The sequence below is a fragment of the Oncorhynchus keta genome, chromosome 26, assembly GCF_023373465.1.
Source record: "Oncorhynchus keta strain PuntledgeMale-10-30-2019 chromosome 26, Oket_V2, whole genome shotgun sequence".
Classification (NCBI taxonomy): Eukaryota; Metazoa; Chordata; class Actinopteri; order Salmoniformes; family Salmonidae; genus Oncorhynchus; species Oncorhynchus keta.
The window spans coordinates 806,695-826,900 of NC_068446.1; the positions used below are offsets into that span (position 1 = coordinate 806,695).

Below are 20,206 nucleotides of genomic sequence, written 5' to 3' on the forward strand. Positions count from 1 at the left end.
CAATGTGGATAACGTTCCCACTGACCTGCAACTTGAGCTGATCCATCTTCAGTCTGATGCAGTGATTGGAGAACTATTCAAAACAATGCCACTGACGAGCTTCTATGCGTCTCTCTATGAACAAAGCTTTATAAAGATTAGGGGTCATGCTCAGAAGACGTTTGTACTGTTTGGGTCAACCTATGTATGTGAACATACATTTTCAGTGATGAAATATAACAAGGCACAGATCGTCTCTTACTGACTATACCTGACTTCACTACTCTAGTCAATAGCCGTCAGAGACTTCCACTCCTAACTCTGATTGAGTCATTTAAATGTAATGTTGAGCTCTGTCTCTCTCTTGTGTTTTTGTGCGTTAACAAGAGTTCTGTCCGTGGTGCTGAATGCACATTCTACCTTTCCCTCCGTGTAGTTTCATTGGATGTGTAATAATGAAAATACCCACCAAAAGGAGAACATGGATGTGTTTTATTTCTGTGCATGTTAAAAAAGTGAAATAAGTAGCCTATCTCGATGTGATTTACAGTAAATATATCTGTCAGCACGGTCATACACACAATGTATAATCCTGTGATATGATTCTGTGGCAAAAATATAGTCTAATGTGGCCCTCCATGGAAAATAATTGCTCAGGCCTGGTGTAGAGTAAGAGCTGAGTGGTGCACCATAGAATCCTATCTTGCATAGTTTGTTTTGTTTTGGTATGTTGCATTGAAAGTGGCTAACATTGCATTGACTCGATCACAATGGCCACAGTAAAGAGAGACATTGATAGTGCTACTAACAGGGAAAACTTCAAGTTCAATCTCATTCTTCTCTCCGTGGGCTGATATTTCTTCAGCGCTCTGTGCTGCTGTCCCTGGGGAGCTACGTGGTCGTCTCGGGGCTACTGCACAGCTTAGCGGGAGCACTGGTCTGCAGCTTCTCATGAGGTGTTCTAACTCAGGCGAGCAGAACCTTGAGACTTCCTTAATATTAGAGATTGCGCACCAGCCATTGTTAAGAAAGAGACAAACATCTCCCCCTTGAGCTTACCCAAGTCTGCTGTTCAATCCTGCCGATGCATAGAAAAAATAAACTAAAACATTAGGAACACCTTCTTAATATTGAGTTGCAACCCCCCTTTGCCCTCAGAACAGCCTCAGTTCATTGAGTCGTGGACTCTACAAGGTGTCAAAAGCGTTGTACAGGGATGCTGGCCCATGTTGACTCCAATGCTTCCCACAATTGTGTCTGTTGTTGATACACACAGGAAACTGTTGAGCATGAAAAACCCAGCAACATTGCAGTTCTTAACACACTCAAACCGGTGTGCCTGGAATCCTACTACCATATCCTCCACAAAGGCAATATTTTGTCTTGAACATCCACCCTCTGAATGGCACACATACACAATGCATGTCTCAATTGTCTCAAGGATTAAAAACCCTTGTTTATTAACCTGTCTCATCTCCTTCATCTACACTGATTGAAGTGGATTTAAACAAGTGACATCAACAAGGGATCAAAGCTTTCCTCAGTATTCACCTGGTCAGTCTATGTCAGGGAAAGAACTTGTTCTTAATGTTTTGTACACTCAGTGTATACGAGCCATGTCCTTGTTCAGCCACGACTCCGAGAAGCATAGGATATTACTGTTCTTCAGGTCCCATTGATAAGTTAGATAGATTACTGTTCCCATTGATAGGTTAGATAGATTACTGTTCCCATTGATAGGTTAGTCTCGACTGGCGCTTGTCCAGTTTGTTCTCAAGTGATTGTATATTCACCAATAGAATGGAGGGTAAAGGCGGATTATTTATTTGCCAATGTTATTTCGTCAAGGCGCCCACATGTCAGCCTCTCTTCCTTTTCCAAGTCTCCGAGATTAGGTCCTGGTCCGGGGTGAGCAGTATGTCCTGGTCCGGGGTGAGCAGTATGTCCTGGTCCGGGGTGAGCAGTAGGTCCTGGTCCGGGGTGAGCAGTATGTCCTGGTCCGGGGTGAGCGGTATGTCCTGTCCAGTGGTCCTGGTCGGGGTGAGCAGTATGTCCTGGTCCGGGTGTGCAGTATGTCCTGGTCGGGGTGAGTAGGTCCTGGTCCGGGGGAGCAGTATGTCCTGGTCCGGGGTGAGCAGTAGGTCCTGGTCCGGGGTGAGCGGTATGTCCTGGTCCGGGGTGAGCAGTAGGTCCTGGTCCGGGGTGAGCGGTATGTCCTGGTCCGGGGTGAGCAGTATGTCCTGGTCCGGGGTGAGCAGTAGGTCCTGGTCCGGGGTGAGCAGTATGTCCTGTATGTCTGGTCCGGGGTGAGCAGTAGGTCCTGGTCCGGTCCTGGTCGGGGAGCAGTATGTCCTGGTCCGGGGTGAGCAGTAGGTCCTGGTCCGGGGTGAGCAGTAGGTCCTGGTCCGGGGTGAGCAGTAGGTCCTGGTCCGGGGTGAGCGGTAGGTCCTGGTCCGGGGTGAGCGGTAGGTCCTGGTCCGGGGTGAGCAGTATGTCCTGGTCCGGGGTGAGCAGTAGGTCCTGGTCCGGGGTGAGCAGTAGGTCCTGGTCCGGGGTGAGCAGTATGTCCTGGTCCGGGGTGAGCGGTAGGTCCTGGTCCGGGGTGAGCAGTAGGTCCTGGTCCGGGGTGAGCAGTAGGTCCTGGTCCGGGGTGAGCAGTATGTCCTGGTCCGGGGTGAGCGGTATGTCCTGGTCCGGGGTGAGCAGTATGTCCTGGTCCGGGGTGAGCAGTATGTCCTGGTCCGGGGTGAGCAGTATGTCCTGGTCCGGGGTGAGCAGTATGTCCTGGTCCGGGGTGAGCAGTATGTAGGTCCTGAGCGGTATGTCCTGCGCCATAGGAAACAATGGCGGAAACATTATGTACAAAAAAAAACCACACAAAACTGCAGAATTGGTCAGAAGCCTGTAAAACGTGAGCTATCCGTTACAGCACTCTTCTCCTATTCTATCCAGTTTCTGTTAATGTGTTACTATCCTGCTATGAGTACAATTTGTGTTTGGCTTTTTGGCTTTTAATTTTTTTAAATTTAACCTTTATTTAACTAGGTAAGTCAGTTAAGAACAAATTCTTATTTACAATGATGGCCTCCCCCGGCCAAACCCGGACGACGCCGGGCCAATTGTATGCCTCCCTATGGGAGTCCCAATCACGGCCGGTTGTGATACAGCCTGGAATCAAACCAGGGTCTGTAGTGACGCCTCTAGCACTGAGATGCAGTGCCTTAGACCGCTGCAGCACTCAGGAGCCCTTAAAGACAGCAAGCAAGGTACTGTTTGTGTTTTGTCAGCTTGTGTACGATTTTAATATTCTATTTTAATATTAATTTAATATGAATTGTTTCAACTGCCAATCAGCAGTTGAAACAATAACAAGACGTGGTCCCCACCACTGTTATTGATAAACATCTGAGGGAGAAATGTAACCATTCATAGGCAGTGCCATGGATGCAATGACTGGCCATCCATGATATCAAAAGTATATTTTTTTAAACAATTTGATGCTATACAGTGTCTGTTTACATTTAAAACAAGCTTATATTTTGGTTTCAGATGGGGTACTACAGTTGAACTAAGCTCACGAGGCAATTATCAGTTATATTCTTGAAGAATCCTTTGGTACATATCATTCATTTCTAAGTCAACAAAATGGATGTAGCAACTGCACATTGCCCTTTTTTAATAAAAGCTGTTATATTTTTTTGTAGTACTGTGTGGTGTGCCTTCCTGGATACCGAGTACCCAGTTCAAGTCTTCATTGTCATGCCTTATCCTGAGAACCTAGTTGTCACACACACACACACACACACACACACACACACACACACACACACACACACACACACACACACACACACACACACACACACACACACACACACACCCTCTCCCGGAAAGTGAGTTTGCTTTCAGTAAAGACAGTCCAGAAAGTCCCTGGACTAAAGAACTCGGTCAGCTGTGTGATTGGAGTTTCCCTCCTATGGGCTGGGTCTGTAGCTAAGAGGCTGTGCTCTGAGGTAGGTAGCCAGGTATTTTTTTTTTTAGCAAGGCAGTACAGTCGCTGCCTCACACACACCACACCGGCCCCAGGGGAGACTGTAGTGTACTCTGTCCTGAAGAGAGAATCTTTCCCAGCCAAAGTATGGCCCACTCTGCAGCAGGCCCAGAGACCCCATCTGAGGATGAGTGTCCCATCTGTATGAGCCCCCTGATGGATCCACATCACCCTGCTGCCTGCTCTCATGTGTGAGTAACCTCTTTTTATTGGCATATTATCTAGTGTTACTCCACAGCTTCCAGCCTAATCTGTACCTTAACGTGTAGCCTGGTCTTTCTATTTAAATTGAGTGAATGTAAATTAGGTTCACTTCCCGGAGCGGATGGTCTATAACGGTCTCTAATCCCAAATAGGTCATTCTCTCTAATATAATTAACTCAGTGTCTGAACTCCCTCAAATAAGTGTTCTATGAATTCTCTATTTCTGTCAATAAAGACCATCAGCAAAGGCAACAGTACGTATATGTGCACATTGATGTTTCTCATTTACAGTGCTTTTCAACATCGCTTGAGTAATACGATAAACTACTGAGATGAGATTGACATCAAATTGTTTGTAAAGTAGATTACAGTTTAGTTTATGGATGTCTTGTCAAAGATCATATGATATGATTTTACCAATGACTCTAAGTAATAAAAAAGGTTCTTTACTTCCTCCACCCCGTCCAATAACACTTGATAGCGTGTCTTTACACGAGGGGAATTTTCCCTCACACCACAAAGCAAAATCCCCTGATATTCCCAAATATTATACTTATATGGTAATTCCTCTTCTGAGAGAAGGCAGCCTATCTAAATGTGGATGAGAGTACTTTAACCTTTTTCTTTCAATGTTATGATCAATGTTGTCTGGATCTATGACATAGCTGCAGTGTTGGGAAATAGGTTCTTGCAGGTTTGATTCTGTAAGTGTAAACTTCATGACTGAAGAATGTGCCCATTTTATCAGTGGACCATTACCACAGTTATGCATGTTGCTTCTGCATTTAATTGAATGAAGTGTGTGTGCTGTGTGTGTGTGCTGTGTGTGTGTGCTGTGTGTGTGTGCTGTGTGTGTGTGCTGTGTGTGTGCTGTGTGTGTGTGCTGTGTGTGTGTGCTGTGTGTGTGTGCTGTGTGCTGTGTGCTGTGTGTGTGTGCTGTGTGCTGTGTGCTGTGTGCTGTGTGCTGTGTGCGTGTGTGTGTGCTGTGTGCTGTGTGTGTGTGCTGTGTGTGTGTGTGTGTTGCAGGTTCTGCCGACTATGTCTCTCGCGCTCTTTAAAGTGGATACCCCACTGCCCTTTGTGCAGAGTTAAGGCACAGGCTGATGACATAATGCCTGTTGGTGCCACTGGAGTCACAGTCCAGACGAGGACCACAGTCATCAGGTTGGATCAATCTCTCTCTGGCTTGACGAGGATTTACACCCCAGCAACGAGACCTGTGACAGGTGATATCCAGAGGTGAGTGAGGGACTGGTCTATACACAGTCAAACACACAGAGCCAGATACAGCAAAACCATGTAGAGACCCTGGGAGTACATTAGGTTTCTAAACCACAGGAGGCTGCTGAGGAGAGGAAGGCTCATAATAATTGCTGGAACGGAACCAATGGAATGGTATCAAACGCATCAAATACATGGACACCAGTAGAATGGCATCAAATACATCAAATACATGGACACCAGTAGAATGGCATCAAATACATGGACACCAGTAGAATGGCATCAAATACATCAAATACATGGACACCAGTAGAATGGCATCAAATACATGGACACCAGTAGAATGGTATCAAATACATCAAATACATGGACACCAGTAGAATGGCATCAAATACATCAAATACATGGACACCAGTAGAATGGCATCAAATACATGGACACCAGTAGAATGGCATCAAATACATGGACACCAGTAGAATGGCATCAAATACATCAAATACATGGACACCAGTAGAATGGTATCAAATACATGGACACCAGTAGAATGGTATCAAATACATGGACACCAGTAGAATGGTATCAAATACATCAAATACATGGACACCAGTAGAATGGCATCAAATACATCAAATACATGGACACCAGTAGAATGGCATCAAATACATGGACACCAGTAGAATGGTATCAAATACATCAAATACATGGACACCAGTAGAATGGCATCAAATACATGGACACCAGTAGAATGGCATCAAATACATGGACACCAGTAGAATGGTATCAAATACATCAAATACATGGACACCAGTAGAATGGCATCAAATACATGGACACCAGTAGAATGGCATCAAATACATGGACACCAGTAGAATGGCATCAAATACATGGACACCAGTAGAATGGCATCAAATACATGGACACCAGTAGAATGGCATCAAATACATCAAATACATGGACACCAGTAGAATGGCATCAAATACATCAAATACATGGACACCAGTAGAATGGCATCAAATACATCAAATACATGGACACCAGTAGAATGGCATCAAATACATCAAATACATGGACACCAGTAGAATGGTATCAAATACATGGACACCAGTAGAATGGCATCAAATACATCAAATACATGGACACCAGTAGAATGGTATCAAATACATGGACACCAGTAGAATGGCATCAAATACATGGACACCAGTAGAATGGCATCAAATACATGGACACCAGTAGAATGGCATCAAATACATCAAATACATGGACACCAGTAGAATGGTATCAAATACATGGACACCAGTAGAATGGCATCAAATACATGGACACCAGTAGAATGGTATCAAATACATGGACACCAGTAGAATAGCATCAAATACATCAAATACATGGACACCAGTAGAATGGCATCAAATACATGGACACCAGTAGAATGGCATCAAATACATGGACACCAGTAGAATGGCATCAAATACATGGACACCAGTAGAATGGCATCAAATACATGGACACCAGTAGAATGGCATCAAATACATGGACACCAGTAGAATGGTATCAAATACATGGACACCAGTAGAATGGTATCAAATACATCAAATACATGGACACCAGTAGAATGGCATCAAATACATGGACACCAGTAGAATGGCATCAAATACATGGACACCAGTAGAATGGCATCAAATACATCAAATACATGGACACCAGTAGAATGGCATCAAATACATCAAATACATGGACACCAGTAGAATGGCATCAAATACATGGACACCAGTAGAATGGCATCAAATACATCAAATACATGGACACCAGTAGAATGGCATCAAATACATGGACACCAGTAGAATGGCATCAAATACATCAAATACATGGACACCAGTAGAATGGCATCAAATACATGGACACCAGTAGAATGGCATCAAATACATCAAATACATGGACACCAGTAGAATGGCATCAAATACATGGACACCAGTAGAATGGCATCAAATACATGGACACCAGTAGAATGGTATCAAATACATGGACACCAGTAGAATGGCATCAAATACATCAAATACATGGACACCAGTAGAATGGCATCAAATACATGGACACCAGTAGAATGGCATCAAATACATGGACACCAGTAGAATGGCATCAAATACATGGACACCAGTAGAATGGCATCAAATACATGGACACCAGTAGAATGGCATCAAATACATGGACACCAGTAGAATGGTATCAAATACATGGACACCAGTAGAATGACATCAAATACATGGACACCAGTAGAATGGCATCAAATACATGGACACCAGTAGAGTGGCATCAAATACATCAAATACATGGACACCAGTAGAATGGCATCAAATACATGGACACCAGTAGAATGGTATCAAATACATCAAATACATGGACACCAGTAGAGTGGCATCAAATACATCAAATACATGGACACCAGTAGAATGGCATCAAATACATGGACACCAGTAGAATGGTATCAAATACATCAAATACATGGACACCAGTAGAATGGCATCAAATACATGGACACCAGTAGAATGGTATCAAATACATCAAATACATGGACACCAGTAGAATGGCATCAAATACATCAAATACATGGACACCAGTAGAATGGCATCAAATACATCAAATACATGGACACCAGTAGAATGGCATCAAATACATGGACACCAGTAGAATGGCATCAAATACATGGACACCAGTAGAATGGCATCAAATACATCAAATACATGGACACCAGTAGAATGGCATCAAATACATCAAATACATGGACACCAGTAGAATGGCATCAAATACATGGACACCAGTAGAATGGCATCAAATACATCAAATACATGGACACCAGTAGAATGGCATCAAATACATCAAATACATGGACACCAGTAGAATGGTATCAAATACATCAAATACATGGACACCAGTAGAATGGCATCAAATACATCAAATACATGGACACCAGTAGAATGGCATCAAATACATGGACACCAGTAGAATGGCATCAAATACATGGACACCAGTAGAATGGCATCAAATACATGGACACCAGTAGAATGGTATCAAATACATCAAATACATGGACACCAGTAGAATGGCATCAAATACATCAAATACATGGACACCAGTAGAATGGCATCAAATACATGGACACCAGTAGAATGGCATCAAATACATCAAATACATGGACACCAGTAGAATGGCATCAAATACATCAAATACATGGACACCAGTAGAATGGTATCAAACGCATCAAATACATGGACACCAGTAGAATGGCATCAAATACATCAAATACATGGACACCAGTAGAATGGCATCAAATACATGGACACCAGTAGAATGACATCAAATACATGGACACCAGTAGAATGGCATCAAATACATGGACACCAGTAGAATGACATCAAATACATGGACACCAGTAGAATGGCATCAAATACATGGACACCAGTAGAATGGCATCAAATACATGGACACCAGTAGAATGACATCAAATACATGGACACCAGTAGAATGGCATCAAATACATGGACACCAGTAGAATGGCATCAAATACATGGACACCAGTAGAATGGCATCAAATACATGGACACCAGTAGAATGGCATCAAATACATCAAATACATGGACACCAGTAGAATGGCATCAAATACATGGACACCAGTAGAATGGCATCAAATACATGGACACCAGTAGAATGGCATCAAATGCATGGACACCAGTAGAATTGCATCAAATACATGGACACCAGTAGAATGGCATCAAATACATGGACACCAGTAGAATGGCATCAAATACATCAAATACATGGACACCAGTAGAATGGCATCAAATACATGGACACCAGTAGAATGGCATCAAATACATCAAATACATGGACACCAGTAGAATGGCATCAAATACATGGACACCAGTAGAATAGCATCAAATACATCAAATACATGGACACCAGTAGAATGGCATCAAATACATGGACACCAGTAGAATGGCATCAAATACATGGACACCAGTAGAATAGCATCAAATACATCAAATACATGGACACCAGTAGAATGGCATCAAATACATGGACACCAGTAGAATGGCATCAAATACATCAAATACATGGACACCAGTAGAATGGCATCAAATACATGGACACCAGTAGAATGGCATCAAATACATCAAATACATGGACACCAGTAGAATGGCATCAAATACATGGACACCAGTAGAATGGCATCAAATACATGGACACCAGTAGAATGGCATCAAATACATCAAATACATGGACACCAGTAGAATGGCATCAAATACATGGACACCAGTAGAATGGCATCAAATACATGGACACCAGTAGAATGGCATCAAATACATGGACACCAGTAGAATGGTATCAAATACATCAAATACATGGACAACCCAGTTACAGAGTCACTACAGCCGTCCCCTTCCCACCCCAGTTACAGTGTCACTACTGCCCATCCCCTTCCCACCCCAGTTACAGAGTCACTACAGCCCGTTCCCTTCCCACCCCAGTTACAGAGTCACTACAGCCCATCCCCTTCCCACCCCAGTTACAGAATCACTACAGCCCGTTCCCTTCCCACCCCAGTTACAGAATCACTACAGCCCGTTCCTTCCCACCCCAGTTACAGAGTCACTACAGCCCGTTCCCTTCCCACCCCAGTTACAGAGTCACTACAGCCCGTTCCCTTCCCACCCCAGTTACAGAGTCACTACAGCCCATCCCCTTCCCACCCCAGTTACAGAGTCACTACAGCCCATCCCCTTCCCACCCCAGTTACAGAGTCACTACAGCCCGTTCCCTTCCCACCCCAGTTACAGAGTCACTACAGCCCGTTCCCTTCCCACCCCAGTTACAGAGTCACTACAGCCCGTTCCCTTCCCACCCCAGTTACAGAGTCACTACAGCCCGTTCCCTTCCCACCCCAGTTACAGAATCACTACAGCCCGTTCCCTTCCCACCCCAGTTACAGAGTCACTACAGCCCGTTCCCTTCCCACCCCAGTTACAGAGTCACTACAGCCCATCCCCTTCCCACCCCAGTTACAGAATCACTACAGCCGTCCCCTTCCCACCCCAGTTACAGAGTCACTACAGCCCGTCCCCTTCCCACCCCAGTTACAGAGTCACTACAGCCCGTCCCCTTCCCACCCCAGTTACAGAGTCACTGCAGCCCGTTCCCTTCCCACCCCAGTTACAGAGTCACTACAGCCGTCCCCTTCCCACCCCAGTTACAGTGTCACTACTGCCCGTCCCCTTCCCACCCCAGTTAGAGTCACTACAGCCCGTTCCCTTCCCACCCCAGTTACAGAGTCACTACAGCCCGTTCCCTTCCCACCCCAGTTACAGAGTCACTACAGCCCATCCCCTTCCCACCCCAGTTACAGAGTCACTACAGCCCGTTCCCTTCCCACCCCAGTTACAGAGTCACTACAGCCCATCCCCTTCCCACCCCAGTTACAGAGTCACTACAGCCCATCCCCTTCCCACCCCAGTTACAGAGTCACTACAGCCGTCCCCTTCCCACCCAGTTACAGAGTCACTACAGCCCGTTCCCTTCCCACCCCAGTTACAGAGTCACTACAGCCCATCCCCTTCCCACCCCAGTTACAGAGTCACTACAGCCCGTTCCCTTCCCACCCCAGTTACAGTCACTACAGCCCATCCCCTTCCCACCCCAGTTACAGAGTCACTACAGCCCATCCCCTTCCCACCCCAGTTACAGAGTCACTACAGCCGTCCCCTTCCCACCCAGTTACAGAGTCACTACAGCCCGTTCCCTTCCCACCCCAGTTACAGAATCACTACAGCCCGTTCCCTTCCCACCCCAGTTACAGAGTCACTACAGCCCGTTCCCTTCCCACCCCAGTTACAGAGTCACTACAGCCCGTTCCCTTCCCACCCCAGTTACAGAGTCACTACAGCCCGTTCCCTTCCCACCCCAGTTACAGAGTCACTACAGCCCATCCCCTTCCCACCCCAGTTACAGAGTCACTACAGCCCATCCCCTTCCCACCCCAGTTACAGAGTCACTACAGCCCGTTCCCTTCCCACCCCAGTTAAGAGAATCACTACAGCCCGTCCCTTCCCACCCCAGTTACAGAATCACTACAGCCCGTTCCTTCCCACCCCAGTTACAGAGTCACTACAGCCCGTTCCCTTCCCACCCCAGTTACAGAGTCACTACAGCCCATCCCCTTCCCACCCCAGTTACAGAATCACTACAGCCGTTCCCTTCCCACCCCAGTTACAGAGTCACTACAGCCCGTCCCCTTCCCACCCCAGTTACAGAGTCACTACAGCCCGTTCCCTTCCCACCCCAGTTACAGAGTCACTGCAGCCCGTCCCCTTCCCACCCCAGTTACAGAGTCACTACAGCCGTCCCCTTCCCACCCCAGTTACAGTGTCACTACAGCCCGTTCCCCTTCCCACCCCAGTTACAGAGTCACTACAGCCCGTCCCTTCCCACCCCAGTTACAGAGTCACTACAGCCCGTCCCTTCCCACCCCAGTTACAGAGTCACTACAGCCCATCCCCTTCCCACCCCAGTTACAGAGTCACTACAGCCCGTTCCCTTCCCACCCCAGTTACAGAGTCACTACAGCCCGTCCCCTTCCCACCCCAAGATTCTTCCCCAAACCTTCCTCCTCCATCACTCCCCCTGCCCCAGTCAAAGATGTATACACATCTATGACCCACACATCTGTTACTCCTCTTGCTGTTCCTACTTCACAAACACCAATCACCACGCCTACCATCACCCCTCCTGCCCCTACCAATGGTGCATGCGTGACTATGGCTCGAACATCTGCCCCCTCTCTTACCCCTGTGGCTGCCGCCCCTGCACCGGCACCTATCACCACACCTAACCCCACCCCAGGACTTTCTGTGCCCCAGGACCACAGCCACTGGCCCTTCCTCAGCACACACCCTCCCCAACTCAAAGACCCACCTCTATGCCCCCTCCATTAGCTACCCCTGTACTGGCTGATTCACAGTCATTGTTGCACGGCTGAATGTTTGCAATCCACCTTCCCTCTCCTTCACTTATGATGGATAAGTCACCGGTGGTATGGTTCTTATACATTTGCTTCTCATTGTAGACTACTGCAGAGCAGGGGAGGCTGGTGGGCGGAGCTATAGGAGGATGGGCTCATTGTAATGGCTGGAATGGAATCAATGGAACGGAGTCAACCATGTGGTTTCCATATGTTTGTGTTTGAGACCACTCCATGAATTACATTTCAGCCGTTACAATGAGCCCATCCTCCTATAGCTCGTCCCGCCAGCCGCCTCTGCTAAACTCATCATTAAAAATCTTACATGATTGTGTGTCACTTCTTAATGACTTGCATGAACCTGCAAGGCCAGTTAGCAAAGTAAGAAAGCTACTGGTTTACTTTAAAGTGAATATTTACCCTTGTCTTCAAGATATACAACTACAGTACTACATTTATTCATATTTTTCTCTAACGCTCACTCTCTCTGTGTCTATCTGTCTCCCCCTACTACTCTCTCAGTGCTGCAGTGAGGACGTTTGTCTGTCCGATCTGCCAGGAGAGTGGTCTGAATGAGCAGGATCTGGTGGGTCACTGCAATGACAACCATCACTATGACAACGGGCCCGTGGTCAGTCATACATATGTTATAAGTCGTCTGTTGCTTTCAATCACTGGGTTTTAAATCGTATTTTGTGTTGTTTAACCACGATATTCCACTTAGTAACAATTGTCACTGCCTCCAGTGTGTCCTCATCCCTAGTCTCTAGTCCTAGAGGGATGTTGGCCACTTGAGCTGAAACTTTGTTGCTTTGAGTGATTGTTGCTCTCTGGTGCCATCTAGGTGTGTCCGGTGTGTGTCTCTCTACCACACGGTAACCCAAACCAAATCAGCAGGAACTTCATCAGACATTTGAACCTAAGACACTGCTATTATGCCGAGGACTACACGGTAGGCTACAGACACGCGCGTGCACACACACACAGACACACAGACACACAGACACACACACACACACACACACACACACACACACACACACACACAGACACAGACACAGACACAGACACAGACACAGACACAGACACAGACACAGACACACACACACACACACACACACACACACACACACAGACACACACACACACACACACACACAGACACACACACAGACACACAGACACACTAAAAATATATTTATTTGGTCCACAGAATATCCATCAAACCGATACGTTGAACGTGCAATATGCCATCATTGAGTCTCTCCGAGATGCCAACCTGAATCCAAGATGATCTTGACTGATATGAGTCTCTCCGAGATGCCAACCTGAATCCAAGATGATCTTGACTGATATATGAGTCTCTCCGAGATGCCAACCTGAATCCAAGATAATCTTGACTGATATGAGTCTCTCCGAGATGCCAACCTGAATCCTAGATGATCTTGACTGATATATGAGTCTCTCCGAGATGCCAACCTGAATCCAAGATGATCTTGACTGATATATGAGTCTCTCCGAGATGCCAACCTGAATCCAAGATGATCTTGACTGATATATGAGTCTCTCTGAGATGCCAACCTGAATCCAAGATGATCTTGACTGATATATGAGTCTCTCCGAGATGCCAACCTGAATCCAAGATGATCTTGACTGATATATGAGTCTCTCCGAGATGCCAACCTGAATCCAAGATGATCTTGACTGATATATGAGTCTCTCCGAGATGCCAACCTGAATCCAAGATGATCTTGACTGATATATGAGTCTCTCCGAGATGCCAACCTGAATCCAAGATGATCTTGACTGATATAATTTATTAACTAGCAATTTAGCAATAACAATGTCATCATGATTCGTGTATTAAGTAATATGCTAAATATTTTGATGCCAGAGCTGCTCATTTATGAAAATTGTAATGTTGTCAATTCTTTCTTTATTTTGTGTGTCAAATTTACTGCAACTAGTCTAACTGCCAATAAATAAACACTCATGACATGTTACATACTGTAGAGATATTTTGATAAATCTATCATAAAATCTACCAACTATAATATTGACACTAGCTTTGATATACTTTTCCATTTCATGTCTTTTGTATTTGACTATAATAAAGGAATTGAATAAAACATGTATGCGGTTGTGTGTGTTTGTATTGATGGTTCTGCTGTAGATTTGTTCCTTACTCTTACATAAACTTATGGGGGACTATTAACTATTCAATAGTAATACAGTTGACAGCAATTTATTATCTTTTTTTCTTAAAGGTCCCGAACAGTCATGTATCTGAAATTTGATGATATTTAGATGAAACCAGATCAAAGTAGGACTACTAAAGTATGACAAATGACTTTCTTCTACATTAATAAAGTTTAATCATATTGTTACTGGTCTCCATATCAAACACTTGGATCAGGAGGGAAGTATGACAAATGACTGTTTCTGCTACATTAATAAAGTTGAATCATATTGTTACTGGTCTCCATATCAAACACTTGGATCAGGAGGGAAGTATGACAAATGACTGTTTCTGCTACATTAATAAAGTTGAATCATATTGTTACTGGTCTCCATATCAAACACTTGGATCAGGAGGGAAGTATGACAAATGACTGTTTCTGCTACATTAATAAAGTTGAATCATATTGTTACTGGTCTCCATATCAAACACTTGGATCAGGAGGGAAGTATGACAAATGACTGTTTCTGCTACATTAATACAGTTGAATCATATTGTTACTGGACCCCAGATCAAACACTAGGATCAGGAGGGAAGTATGACAAATGACTGTTTCTGCTACATTAATACAGTTGAATCATATTGTTACTGGTCCCCATGTCAAACACTTGGATCAGGAGGGAAGTATGACAAATGACTGTTTCTGCTACATTAATAAAGTTGAATCATATTGTTACTGGTCCCCATGTCAAACACTTGGATCAGGAGGGAAGTATGACAAATGACTGTTTCTGCTACATTAATAAAGTTGAATCATATTGTTACTGGTCCCCATGTCAAACACTTGGATCAGGAGGGAAGTATGACAAATGACTGTTTCTGCTACATTAATAAAGTTGAATCATATTGTTACTGGTCCCCAGATCAAACACTTGGATCAGGAGGGAGGTGGGATTATGAAGTGTTTTTTGTGAAATCACGTTTTATTCTCTTACCTAATTTAAATAAGTCCCGCCTTGTAACCAACATCGAAGAAGGCATGTTCGCAGAGGGGGTTGGTTCAAATAGCTAGGTAGCTCGTTAACTGGTGCTAAAATCAAAGTGCCCATTTAAAGCGTTAAAAACCATTGTGTCTCCTTATGTCGCAACCGGCGCCTGCAGGCTGACCTCGCTCCTCAGTTCTATGGTGTTGCCCCAAACGGTGGGTGTTAAGTAGCCAGTTTGGGGAGTTGCAGCGATGAGACAAGATCGCAATTGGGGTATAATAATGTATAATAATTCAGAGCAAATGAAATTGATATTTACTAATGATAGAGTAACGATCTTTGATTGCCGGCGCATTTCAGCAGTAGGCTATCTCAACACGGAAATTGCACAGGAAGCACTCAGAGTTTAGCGTTGTCCAATCATTCTAACTTTGTAAAGGCAGTCTAACAAAAGTCAAATGACCAAATTTGCTATACAGATAGTAGATCATCTCATGAATATCAAGGTTATTTTAACGGGGACCATCTCAGTATAAATAAATATCCATATCTACTCTCTTACTGTTTGTTGATCACACATTCTCTATCGAAGCTCTCATATGGGCAGCATGTAGGAGACAGTGCAGGGAGAATATTATAGAGATATTTTGACATGCTTTGATAATGCAACCTATGGATTACAGAAATGAGGAATTTCCATGCACAAGAGTCAGGATTTTGGGTTGCAATGGAATTGGATAGGAAAATGGGCTCTAGGACAGGAGAAGATAGCATTGTCCCTTATGCCTCTCTGAATTGTTAACGGTTCCCACGTAAAATAGCCCTTTGAGTGACTGAAATGCTCAAAATGTGAGAAAGAAATATTTTTCTTTCATGGCTACCAGGAAATAAGAAAAGACAGGCTGAGTGGGTGGGGTGCTAACGTTCATGAGCTCACCTTGACTGACAGCAAAATGCTTAATTTGTCAATTGGGAGGTGCTGAACAAAAAGTGAGCACGAGAGGGGGTTAACTGGGGAGCTCTGAGGTTCCTGAACGGGTGTGGGATAAATATCCTTTATAATACAGCTTTGCATATCGCATTGCATTTGTGTAGTGGCATAGAGCAGTAGAGTAGAGGGACTAACATAAGTTACACACATGGGGAACATTTTTAATAGCCTAGGGTCTGGGTAAAATGCGGCCTTTTATAAACGTATTTCAGGCCATTCTATGTCATTTAACTTGACGTGAGACTGGCAGAATCTTTCTTAATTCTGTACAAAATGACAGGCTACTTTGACACTGACAAACTGAGAATCTGATATCAATAAAAACGACATTGTCTTGAATCCATCATTAGCCAAGGCCTAGGTGTGTGGAGACATGTATTTTAGGCTACACTATGAGGAGGACATTATAGTCCTAAAAATGCTTTCCAGTTTCACTGACTCCCCCAATGATGTGCAGGCCACTCACTGCTTTGTAAAACCTTGTTACTTTGTTAAACAATATTTGGAAGTTGATCAAACACTTTTGGTAGCCTACAGAAAACAGATTAGTCTTCACTTTTCAGGAGCCATTCACTTGCCAGCCTGTGTTATCCTATTCCCGAAAAGCCTGTTTTGCCTGTTTTGTCTGCATGCTGAAGCATGCTGGGGAAAAAAAGTTCATTTTGTTATCATAACTTTACAAAATCTTAGTTGATGTGACTTCTCATTAAGTTTTGAGTCAGTACCACATAAACATTTTAAATAATAATTACTTTTCAGTGACCGAGCTCAACTTACTAGAAGTATTTTAAAAAACAAATGCAATGGGGTTTACAGTGTACATTGTCTAAAAATCAATATATATATATTTAATAAAAAAGTACCCTGTCATCACCCTGTAAAGGGTCAACTGAACATGTACAAGATGAACTAGCTAGAGAGCTTGATAAAAAAATGCTTTACAATTCCTTTTGGGCTAGCTTGTGACCTTTGAACCATAAATTGTATGTAATCTGCACAATCCTGCAAGCGTTGCAGTTGGTTCAGCTTCCGTATAAAACCTAGCAAACACACACACTGCACCCAGAGTATGGGGTTGTTTAAGGACTGCTGTATATCAGTGGTCTTTGCCCCCTTCTCTCTCTTCTCTTTATCGTGCTTGTGATTACAGGTAGTCTTTGAGCCATGGCTGCCAACATGATATCATAGAAAATGATGTCAATACATTGCATTCAATAGGAAAAGTTGAGTGCCACAGGGGTTGACGCTTATGTCAATACATTGCATTTAATCAGAAAATGTGTAAACCAATTGAAGCGTACAGTACCAGTCAAAAGTTTGGACACATCTACTCATTCCAGGGTTTTTCTTGATTTTTTACTATTTTCTAAATTGTAGAATAATAGTGAAGACATCAAAACTATGAAATTACACATATGGAATCATGTAGTAACCAGAAAAGTGTTAAACAAATCAAAATATATTATAGATTTTAGATTCTTCAAAGTAGTCCACCTTTGCCTTCATGACAGCTTTGCACACTATTGGCAATCTCTCAACAGCTTCACCTGGAATGCTTTTCTAACAGTCTTGAAGGCTTTCCCACATATGCTGAGTTGGCTGCTTTTCCTTCACTCTGCGGTCCAACTCATCCCAAACCATCTCAATTGGGTTGAGGTCGGGTGATTGTGGAGGCCAGGTCATCTGATGCAGCACTCCATTACTATCCTTCTTGGTCAAATAGCCCTTCCACAGCCTGGAGGTGTGTTGGGTCATTGTCCTGTTGATAGTGATAGTGACAAATGATAGTCCCACTAAGCGCAAACCAGATGGGATGGTGTATCGCTGCAGAATGCTGTGGTAGCCATGCTGGTCAAGTGTGTCTTGAATTCTAAATAAATGACCAGCACCCCTACACCATCACACCTCCTCCTCTATCTTTCACGGTGGGAACCACACAATCGTTCACATACTCTGTGTTTTACAAAGACACGGCGGTTGGAACCAGAAATCTCACATTTGGACTCCAGACCAAAGGACAGATTTCCACTGGTTTAATTTCCATTGCTTGTGTTTTGACCCAAGCAAGTCTCTTCTTGTTATTGGTGTCCTTTAGTAGTGGTTTCTTTGCAGCAATTCAACCATGAAGGCCTGATTCACACAGTCTCCTCAACCCAACTGAACAGTTGATGTTGAGATGTGTCTGTTACTTGAACCCTGTGAAACATTTATTTGGGCTGCATTTTCTGAGGCTGGTAACTCTAATGAACTTATCCTCTGCAGCAGAGGTACTCTGGGTCTTCCTTTCTTGTTGCGGTCCTCATGAGAGCCAGTTTCATCATACCGCATGACGGTTTTTGCGACTGCACTTTAAGACGTTTTCTGCATTGACTGACCTTCATGTCTTAATGTAATGATGGACTGTCGTTTGTCTTTGCTTATTTGAGCTGTTCTCGCCATAATATGGACTTGTTCTTTTACTACCCTACCTTTTCACAACACAACTGATCGACTCAAACGCATTAAGAAGGAAATAAATGACACAAATCCACTTTTAACGAGGCACACCTGTTAATTGAAATGCATTCCAGGTGACTACCTCATTAATCAAATTAAATCAAATCAAATGTTATTGGTCACATACACATACATGGTTATCAGATGTTAATGTGAGTGGCATAAAACATTTTTTTGCGAAGGGCCCGTAAGTAAGCATTTCACTGTTAGTCCACACCTGTTGTTTACAAAGCATGTGACAAATGAAATTGGATTTGATTTGAATACATCACAGTCAATGGGAAAAGATGAGGGTCACGGTGTTGACACTTATGTCAATACATTGCTGTCAATGGAAAAAGATGAGTCAATACTTTGCAATCAATGGGAAACTTTGACTGTCAACCTATTGAAGCTTATGTCAATACATTGCATTCAATAGGAAAAGATGTGTCAACCAATTGATGCTTATGTCAATACATTGCTGTCAATGGAAAAAGATGAGTCACAGGGTTGATGTTTATCTCTATACATTCCATTCAATGGGAAAAGATGAGTCACAGGGTTGATGTTTATCTCTATACATTTCCATTCAATGGGAAAAGATGAGTCACAGGGTTGATGTTTATCTCTATACATTTCGATTCAAGGGTTGATGGAAAAGATGAGTCACAGGGTTGATGTTTATCTCTATACATTTCCATTCAATGGGAAAAGATGAGTCACAGGGTTGATGTTTATCTCTATACATTTCCATTCAATGGGAAAAGATGAGTCACAGGGTTGATGTTTATCTCTATACATTTCCATTCAATGGGAAAAGATGAGTCACAGGGTTGATGTTTATCTCTATACATTCCATTCAATGGGAAAAGATCAGTCACAGGGTTGATGTTTATCTCTATACATTTCCATTCAATGGGAAAAGATGAGTCACAGGGTTGATGTTTATCTCTATACATTCCATTCAATGGGAAAAGATGAGTCACAGGGTTGATGTTTATCTCTATACATTTCCATTCAATGGGAAAAGATGAGTCACAGGGTTGATGTTTATCTCTATACATTTCCATTCAATGGGAAAAGATGAGTCACAGGGTTGATGTTTATCTCT

General features: G+C 43.7%; 1 protein-coding gene across 2 annotated transcripts; it reads left to right on the plus strand.

The window, feature by feature from the left end:
* Nucleotides 1-3,990: 3,990 nt before the first annotated feature.
* Nucleotides 3,991-13,817, plus strand: LOC127911965 (E3 ubiquitin-protein ligase RNF138-like). Of its 2 annotated transcripts, none has more exons than XM_052480009.1 (5): nt 3,991-4,221; nt 5,321-5,473; nt 12,984-13,092; nt 13,306-13,413; nt 13,675-13,817. In XM_052480009.1, exons 1-5 carry the CDS (start codon nt 4,118-4,120, stop codon nt 13,753-13,755), a joined length of 555 nt encoding a protein of 184 aa, XP_052335969.1. In that variant the 5' UTR covers nt 3,991-4,117; the 3' UTR covers nt 13,756-13,817. The 2 variants fall into 2 exon arrangements, with proteins under 2 accessions (XP_052335969.1, XP_052335968.1); XM_052480008.1 differs by having other exon boundaries at nt 3,996-4,221; nt 5,261-5,473.
* The last annotated feature ends 6,389 nt before the right edge of the window (nt 13,818-20,206 follow it).